The 9,701-nt window shown below is 37.8% G+C and overlaps 1 protein-coding gene across 1 annotated transcript in view; it reads left to right on the top strand.

Moving 5' to 3' along the window:
- Positions 1-2,551, top strand: part of nkx6-1 (NK6 homeobox 1) — a 3,633-nt gene extending 1,082 nt beyond the window's left edge. Inside the window, exons 2-3 of the mRNA XM_085792381.1 lie at positions 871-1,043; positions 2,267-2,551. Coding sequence (XP_085648507.1) covers positions 871-1,043; positions 2,267-2,536 — 443 coding nt within the window. The 3' untranslated portion in view covers positions 2,537-2,551. The remainder of the gene's footprint in view (positions 1-870; positions 1,044-2,266) is intronic.
- The last annotated feature ends 7,150 nt before the right edge of the window (positions 2,552-9,701 follow it).

Genomic DNA, 9,701 nt, shown 5'->3' with positions numbered 1-9,701 from the left:
TTAAAAAATTCTATCTTCATTTTTTATTTCATAAGGTGATATCAGTAAAAAAAGTTTTATTGAAAACAACACTTTGCAAAGAATAATTACAAAGCCTCAGGTCATTTTTTTCAAAATGGCACTATCTGCTTTTGCAAATGAACTCTTCATATATATATATATATATTTTAAAGTGCCGTTTTTTTAATTATTATTATAGGCTATATTCACAACATGATAATAATTAGTAATAGCCTATTATTATTTATCAGAATCAGAATCAGATTGCTTTTTGTTACAACAACATCTCCAACTCAAAGTGCACAAGTTAAAAGAGCAAAGTAGTCAAGTGGTCAATAGACAAATAAAGAAATGAAGAGTTCATTTGCAAAAGCAGATAAGTGCCATTTTTGAAAAAAGATGAGCTGATGCTTTTGAATTATTCTTTGCATAGTGTTGTTTTCAATATTTAGCTATAGCTATGTCTGTTTTGTTTTGTTTTGTTATGTCTCATCTCCTTGGTCGAAGCCAGTCAACTTTGGTTTGACTGATATCACCTGGTGTAAATGATAATTAAAAATTGTTTTGATTTTTTTTTCTTTTTTTTTAAACGGAGTTATCTGCTTTTGCAAATGAACCCTTCAAATATAAATAGGCCTTATAAAATATATATGTAGCTACAAGTAGATGGCCTAAATATGGCATTGAATGTTGGTTATTGCACATAAATATGGACTCAGAGTGTCTGACACTCGGAGTGAGGAGTTGGAATGAATGATACTAATAAATACTAAATACTAATGATAATAATAATAATAATAGGACCTATAGCCCAATAATAATAATAGGCTATTGATCATAATAATGAGAGTTGATGTCTGTGTGTCTCAGACCAGAACTCGGTTCTGCTGGACAAGGACGGGAAGAGGAAACACACCCGGCCCACCTTCTCCGGGCAGCAGATCTTCGCTCTGGAGAAAACCTTCGAGCAGACCAAGTACCTCGCGGGACCGGAGCGCGCGCGGCTGGCCTACTCCCTGGGCATGACGGAGAGCCAGGTCAAGGTGGGTCCGACCGGAACCACAACCACAAAACACAACCGGAAATAAACACAAACCAAAAACTGACAACGAAAAATTTTCTTCAGTTTTTTTTTTTTTGCTCTGAAAAAAGTGAAATATTTTCCTTTATTTAGTTGATAAATTCATCGATAATTTCACAGATTTTTCATTTTTTTTCTGCAGAAATTAAACCTCAGATTTGAACAGTTTTATTTGAAGTGAGGCCTTTTATATGAAATCTCCAGAGCTTCATGTTTTATTTTAGTTTATTTGGGAGGGAGGGACAACGCATGTGTGCAATGCTAATGAACATTTCTTCACTATAGGAATAAGATGTAAGCAAGCAGCATCCGTTGTCCCCAATGATAGACAGATAGACTATAGATGGGTGCTTTTATTGTCATTGCACATTTTCATACAACGAAACTTTGACAGCAATCTCTATCATCATCATCATCATCATATCCACATTTTGATAAATAAATACTCATAAAAACCTGAATAATAAGTGATACATTATCGTTTTATTGCACACTAAAAACAGTTGGGTTAAAACATAACCCAATTTTAACCCAACTGCTGCATGGTTCAAATAAGGACAAACCCCTTTTTTGGGGTTAATTTTAACCCAACAGGTTGGGTTATTCTTTTTGACCCAACTTTTGGGTTGAATATTCAACCCAAAAGTTGGGTTATGCTAACTACAACATCGAGTTATTTTTACACCCTTAACCCAATGAATAGGTTACTCACTGAAAAATAACCCAATTACTTGAATAACCCAGGACTTGGGATAGATAGATAGATAGATAGATAGATAGATAGATAGATAGATAGATAGATAGATAGATAGATAGATAGATAGATAGATAATTTATTGTCTGCCCCAAGGGTAGCAGAAATTTGTCTTTGACAGGGCTCATCACTTTACATACAGTCAATAATGTAATGTAATAATAATTCATAGCCTATAACCCTGAAAATGTGTTATAGCCTACTCTGGAAAAATAACCCAAAAATTTTACCCAACACTTATAACTCAGAAATTGGGTTACAGAGATAACCCAACATTTTTTAGTGTGTGTTTTATTTAGGCTATTAGAAAAAAAAAAAAAAAAAAACTTAGGCCAAATTATTGTTGTGAATCAAGAGTGAACTGACTGATTTGTGTGTGTCCATGTGTGTTCATGTGTGTCTATGTGTGTGTCTATGTGTCCGTGTGTCAGGTGTGGTTCCAGAACAGGCGGACCAAGTGGCGGAAGAAGCACGCGGCGGAGATGGCCTCGGCTAAGAAGAAGCAGGACTCGGAGACGGAGCGGCTGAAGGGCGGCTCCGACAACGAGGACGAGGACGACGACTACAACAAACCTCTGGACCCGAACTCCGACGACGAGAAGATCACACAGCTGCTCAACAAGCACAACAAACCGGCGTCGGGGAGCGCGACGACGCAGCTGCTGCAGCTGCACAACACGTCCGAGATCGACAGCTCATAATAACTAACTAACTAACTCCCGGATTCGGACCTGGTCCCTTTTGTTTTTTCTGTTTTTTGTTTTTTTGTTTTTTTCTGGACTCGATGGACCCGTTCATTCACGGACCGAACTCACTTTGGAGACGGAGAGAGAGAGAGAGACGACACTTTGTTGTAAATAGAACCGTGAGTTGTATAAGAATAGAAAAAATTATCTGCTGTGAATAATTTATGTGTTTTTTGTACAGAGACGCACTGATCCCAAAACCCGCGGTCCAGAGTAGACCCCCGCGGACCTATAGCTCGGTCTGAAACTGAGACCCGTTTTCTTTTCTTTTTTATTTTATTTTATTTTTCACTTTGACATTTGTTTAAAAAAAGAAAAGAAAAGAAAAGAAAGAAAAAAGAACCAGAAACTCTCTATTCTTATTCTTATTCTTTCTTCCTCCGTGAAGGCCTCCTGTCCTCGCCCTTCAGTCTCTTAATTAGGAGGAGACCCTGAACGCACCACGGACACACCTGTACATACACGCACACCTTTACACACACACACAAACACACACTTACACACACACACACACACACACACACACACGGTTTGTATTCCTGTCTGAGTTGTGGCCTGCAGCTGTATCCTGGCGGGTTGATGTGATGCACTTTTATTTAATAAAAACTCAAAGGTTTGTTGTTGTTTTCACACCTTAATGACGTAATCAATCAATTAATTAATGCATTAATTAATTAATTAATTAATGCAGCGTTTGATTCATTAACAACTGATATTGATTCATGCAATTTATAATAACGGGCAGAGAAGCCTGATCAATAATCTGATCGATATTCACCATTCAGCCCTTTATTCCCTTTGACGCTGCAGATATTATTATTATTATTATTATTATTATTATTATTATTATTATTATTATTATTATTAAATTTTTACTGATCAAATTCAAACATTTCGTTGTTTTGTTGTTTTTTTTCCTCTGAAAAACTTTAATTAAACCGAGTTCAGTGACGTGAACGTGCTCCTGTGCTCGTGCGCTCGTGGTGATGACGCGTCACTGCTCACGCGGCTCCTCCATCATCTTCATCTCCTTCATCATCTTCCTCCTCACCCTCCTCTTCCTCGGTCAGATTGGAGGCAGCGGAGCGTCCAGCTGCTGATCTTTAATTCATCACATGTGGATCCAGATGTGACTGGCTGGATGGAGCTGCAGATGTGGCTCAGCATTAATAATAATGATAGAAAATAATAATAATACCAAGCCTACTAATAATAATATCAATGCTAATAATGAGAATAATAATATTAAACACACAAACAGAGGAGAGTAAAAGTTGAACCGGCGGCCTCAGCGGGCAGAGCGCTGCTCCGAGGCCGGGGAGAGGCAGCAGGTGTCCGGCCACTGAGCCGCAGCAGCCGCGGTGACAACACGGAGCTCTGATTCTGGTTATTATTATTAGCTACAGTTATTATTTTTTATTAATTATTATTATTACAGAGTTATTATAGGAGGTGTTACAGTCTGACACGTGAACGTCACAGACCACCAGGTGAAAATCAGGTGGATCTCAACAATAAAAAGTCCTGAAGCGTCGAACGGTTCAGTCTGTTTTTAACTGCTGGACCTGAACGCACCATCTGATTCATAATAATAGCTAATCATTATTATTATTAGGCTATTGCTCGATGTTTTAACGATGTTATTATTGGATGTTTGTGAGAAGAGGAGCAGATGTCATCCTCATCTTCATCATCTGATCATCATTTATTATCTTTCTGAAACCTCAGATTTTTTTTTTTTTAAGAATCTCTGTCTCTGTTTTTATTTTTCACTCGACGACATTAATTAATCTTAAACATTTTGTCTTTAATTAATGAACTGTTTAAACGCTGCGACCTGACAGAAGATTTAAATGTTTCAAATTAATCTATCGATCGTCATAAAACAATGGAAACAATCAGGTAGAAATAATCATTTAGGCGATATAGAAAAATCAAATCAAACAAAAATGTTTTAGTTGTAAATATGATAAATAGAAATCAATTAGCTCGAAACAGACTGAGAATAGATACTGCTCTCTCTCTCTGTGTTTACAGGGAAAATTAATTAATGACGTCAGCGGTTAATTAATCAGAGACACGAGGTCACGTGACCGCGGTGCAGATCAAACACAAACAACCTGTCAATCAAACAGGAAGTAAATTAAAAACTAAAAATAAATAAAACGTGAGGGAAAAAAAACCTTCAGATTATAAATGATTATTCATCATCAAAGTGTAAATATTAATTAACAGTAATTCATGTTAATTTGTAAATGATGACGACACCGTTACAGTTTATAGGCTAAAGTGGTTTCACCGTTTGAGCTCTGCTTTTTTTCTTTTTTTACATTTTCTGTTTATCTTTCAAATTAAAATCCAAAGTTAATTAATAAAAAAGCTTCAGTTAGTTGATATTTATTTCATAACATCATAAAAACCGACCTGCCTCTGACCTCCTCCCCTCCTGCTGCTGGAGTCTCTTCTCTCCTTTAGAGCTGTTTAATAGCTATTTTTCCAACGTGACAGTGAACACAACATCTTCTTGAGTCTCAGTGAATCTGTCGCGGGTTCGAGCCCCGAGAACAGGAAGTGGTTCAGTCCGATAATTACACCACAGAAGCAGAATGAGAAAGAAGAACAGATCAACACACCAGCTTCATCTCCATCTTCATTTTCATCACAGCTCTTCTTCAGTTTCTTCCTGATGTCGGTTTCACCCACACTGACGCTGTGACATTGAACACATCGTCAGCTTCATTTGAATTTAATATTTTCACAGATTTTTAAGAACAAATGATGAAAAAATAAGAGGAAAAGACATTATTATGGAAATGTTTTACACTGTAATTTTAATTATTATCATGATTAGCTATTATTATTATTATTATTGTCAGTCTGAGTCTGATTGAACCTTCACATTTTAAACCTGTTTGTTGTAGAACAGTTTATTGTATAAAAGCCGTTGTTTAATTTTTGTTATTCATTCATTCACTCGGGTAATTAACATATTCAGTATGTAAATTAGATTAATGCTTATAGTTTATTAAATATCACAGTTCAAACATATAAAATAATTTGATACAAACCAAAAAGAACATTTTAAAAAAATTTGAGAAATAAGAATTTGATCAAATCTTCATCTTCATCATCATCTGCAGGTACAGGTGTGTGTGTGTGGTTGTGTGTTGCAGGTGGAGGCTGGTTGGTCAGGTGTGTTCTCACCTGTCAGCCCCTGCGGTTACCCATGGTTACCTGGTTACCTGGTTACCTAGGCTACACATCCTGGTCCGAGGCTGCAGGTGCGTCAGTCAGGTAACAGGTGAGTTAATAACTACACACAATACACAACCTGAATCACATTCATTCATTCATTTATCTATTTATTTACACCTGTGTGAAAACCAGCAGGTGATGATGTCACGACGGACTCAGGTGTGATCACGTGACCTCACAACCTGGATCCAGGTGGCTGCAGGTTCAGGTTGATTGATTGATTGATTGATTGAAAACTTTATTGAACAACATTAGACAAGTGTTCAAAAGGATTAAAAACACAATAAAGCCCAAAGACTTATTATTTCCATTGTGGTCCTATTTGATGGTAGACAGTTACAGGCTACACATGGATTTAAAACAAGGAAGACAAACACACATCATGGACTAAAAACATGGGAGAGAGACACTATAAGGCACATAGACTACAACACTGAAGAGAAAGAACAAGATGAAATAGATAAAACAAGAGATTAGGTCCCAGGTGCATGTGTTCAGAGCACTGCAAAAACTCAAAATCTTTCCAAGAATATTTGTCTTAGGCTATTTCTTGTCAAAATGTCCCATTTCTAGTCAAAACTAATCTCTTTCCACTTACATAAGACTCATCACCTAAACATTTACTTGTTTTTAGATCATTTTCACTTGTTTCAAACCAATTTTCACTTGAAATAAGTAGAAAAATCTGCCAGTGAAAGCAAGTTTTTGTGCTAACTTGCGAAAAAAAATGCTTGAAAGACGTAAAAAAAAAAAAGTGTCTAAAAACAAGCTACTTTTTAAATGTGACGAGTCTTATTTTAAGTAGAATGAGACTTGTTTTGACTAGAAATGACATTTTTGACTAGAAATGAGACAAATATTCTTGGTAAGATTTTGAGTTTTTGCAGTGAGTGTGCTGGCGTCTATGTGTGTGTGTGTGTCTAACAGGTGTGTGTGTCTAACAGGTGTGTGTGTTCCCACCTGTGTGCCTCTATACCTGTTGCCTCTCTCTCTCTGTATCTGGATGAGCTGCTGTTTGCTGCTGCTGCTGCTGCTGTGACTAATGTGTTAGCGTTAGCCGCCGGTATAAAGAGCCCATTGACAGGCTCTCAGTTGACCATGTTCTACAAGAGATTACACACAAGGACATGTGTCGGAGGAGTAGAAGGAGGGGGGAGGAGGGGGGAGGAGAGGAGAGGGGGTATGAATGGTGGTCTTATCTGCTCCTGTCCTCCTGGAGGCCTGTGATAAGGAGCGCCTTGGGGATCCTCCATTATGAGGAGCTAACGGAGCAGCAGCAGCAGCCTCTATCTCTCTCTGTTGCTCATGGTTGAGTGGGAACATTGTGCTGCTGCTGCTCCTGAACGCACCACGCTCGCTCTCTCTCATCCTCTCTAGTCTAATTCATTCATTCCTTTCCTGCTGCTGCATTACGCTGCTCACTCAGTGCAATAATCAGCGGCCCGGAGGGTGCTGGGAATAAAGTCACTGTTAATTGCTCTGTCTGCTTCAGCAACTTAATGACAACTTATGTGAATCATTAAGTGAGTCCCTACGGCTACAGCGGTTGTAGAGGAAGAGGAGGGAAGAGAAAGGAGGGGCTGTACAGCAGGTGCTCCTCCAGAGGAAGACCTCACCTGCTGGCTCAGTGTCTCTCTCTCCCTCTCTCCTCCTGAACATGGATCATCTGATGGAGGAGATCTAATCTGTGGAGGGTGTTATCAGCAGCAGCTCCCTCAGCTCTGCCTTTTCTCACCTCTTCAAGTATTTATTGGAGATAATCTCCTTTAATGATGTTTCACCTTCTCCCTCTGTCACCGTGCAGCAGCAGCAGCAGCGGCAGCGGGAACAGGTGTCCTCCTCTGACAGCCAACACATGTTCAAGGCTAATCCCAGCCAGGTGCAGCTAGGGGAGACGCCTCCTTCATTAGTTACACATGTTTATACAGCGGAGGGAGCAGCCGACGGCCCAACGTCTGATAGCTGCTACATTTGGCTTTAAATTACACTAACAAATCCAGTTGACTTGATTCTATTACCTATAGGGCCTATCCTTTGACCTGGACAAATGAGAATTTGCACAGTTATACTAACAATTACCTGACTGTTGTAGCTAGCTCTAGGTTTATAGGCCTACATCTGATTTATGTAGGCTATAGCTCAGAGCTTTAATTTAGAAATGAGATGAGATTTCTAAAAGCTTTGAATTACAAATTATCAAACTAATTTGAGCTAGTTTTATTTTTCAACCTCCAGTTTCAGTTTTGCTAACTAATGTTAGATAGCTTCTAGGTTTATCATTAAAGTAGGCCGACAGATAGGCTATAGCTTTAGCCTTAATTTTAAAATATTTTCTAACTTTTGCTTTAAATTACAAATTCGCAAACCAATACCACTGCTACTTTTATTTTTCAACCTCCAGTTTTCATTTAGGCCTATAGATAACGTTAGATTTTAACTTTAGCATTATCTAAAACCTATAGCTCTAGCCTCAATGTTGAAATCACTTAAATTAACTTTATCTTTAAATTACAGATTAGCAAATAGATAGGTAAATTAGCTAGTTTCTTAAGCCTCCAGTTTTACTTTAGCTAACTTATGCTAGATAGCTTTTACCTTTCAGCTTTCAGTTTAGCTCATTTCTAGCTTTGGTATGGCATAAAAACTAGCTCCTAGCTTTAGCCTTATGAGAAATAAGATAGCCTACTTTGAATGACAAATGACCAACTAAGAGGCCTATTAACTAATTTTTCAACCTCTAGCCGATACTGATAGCTTAACAGCTTTAGCCTTCAGTTAGGGTTTAACTATAGTTTCTAGCTTTAGTCTTAAATTGACTAATGGTCACTAATGTGAACATTGAGTCGTATTTAACTTTTTTTTTTTACAGTTTCACTTCCTTGATGACAATCAGCTGGTCGTAGCTTCAGCTCGGATGAAATTGTGTGTGAATTAAATATTCAGTTAATTAGCCTACAGTCTTAATTTACCTTTAGCCTTAAATTACAGTTCAACTAATTATCTAACTGACAGTGTGTCCTTTCTTTTCCAGTGTTAGCTTGTCATTTCATCATGAATATGAAACGTCATATATGATCAAACCGTCCCAGATTATTTACCATCTGATACTGCAGCTGTTACAGATGTTGTAGGCTAATTAATATAATCTGATATAGGCCATAATAACCATGTGTCTGTGTGGTGTGGTACCAACAGACTGGTTCTGTCCGTCTACCAACCATGTTTACCCTCTTTTATATACAGTCTATCTATGTGTTCACCACACCTATTGCCCACAGAGGGGTCAGAGGTCAGAGTTGGGGGGGTCAGGTGGATGGAGGTGTCCATGTTGAGTCCAGTCTGTGGTTCAGGTCTCAGCTGAAGGTGAATAAAGTGGTTTTGTGTGTAGAAGTTTCTGAACTGCTGCCAGTTCCCAAACCCAGTCAATAAATCCTCAGATTATTATTCCTGCTGTTATCACAGCACACAATGAAGCAGCTGCTCCAACAACACTATAAATAACCAGCTGGTTACAATAACAAGACTTTACACAGACATATATATATGGAGGCTATATAAAAATCTACATAGGCTACAACACACTTGTGGTTGCTTTCGTCAACGAAAATTATGACGAAATATCATTGTCAACGAACCCTTAACACGTGATGAAAACAGGACGAAATGCAACGTTAATGATGGTCATGTGACAATAACTATAATTAAGTACATCATGCAATATTGTTGACGAATAAAAATGAGACTAAATGTGGTTTACAAAATAAAAACTCTGCTAAAATGTCGCTTTTCATTGACCAAAACAAATTGTGAAATGGGTTTGACTAAAAGAAGAAATTGGTTTCGTCTATAATAGGTAATTATACTA

This window comes from Trachurus japonicus, chromosome 12, assembly GCF_045865225.1.
Source record: "Trachurus japonicus isolate A0001 chromosome 12, Traja_1.0".
NCBI lineage: Eukaryota > Metazoa > Chordata > Actinopteri > Carangiformes > Carangidae > Trachurus > Trachurus japonicus.
Note: the sequence above shows the minus strand (reverse complement) of the source record. Positions and strands in the feature narration are given on the sequence as shown.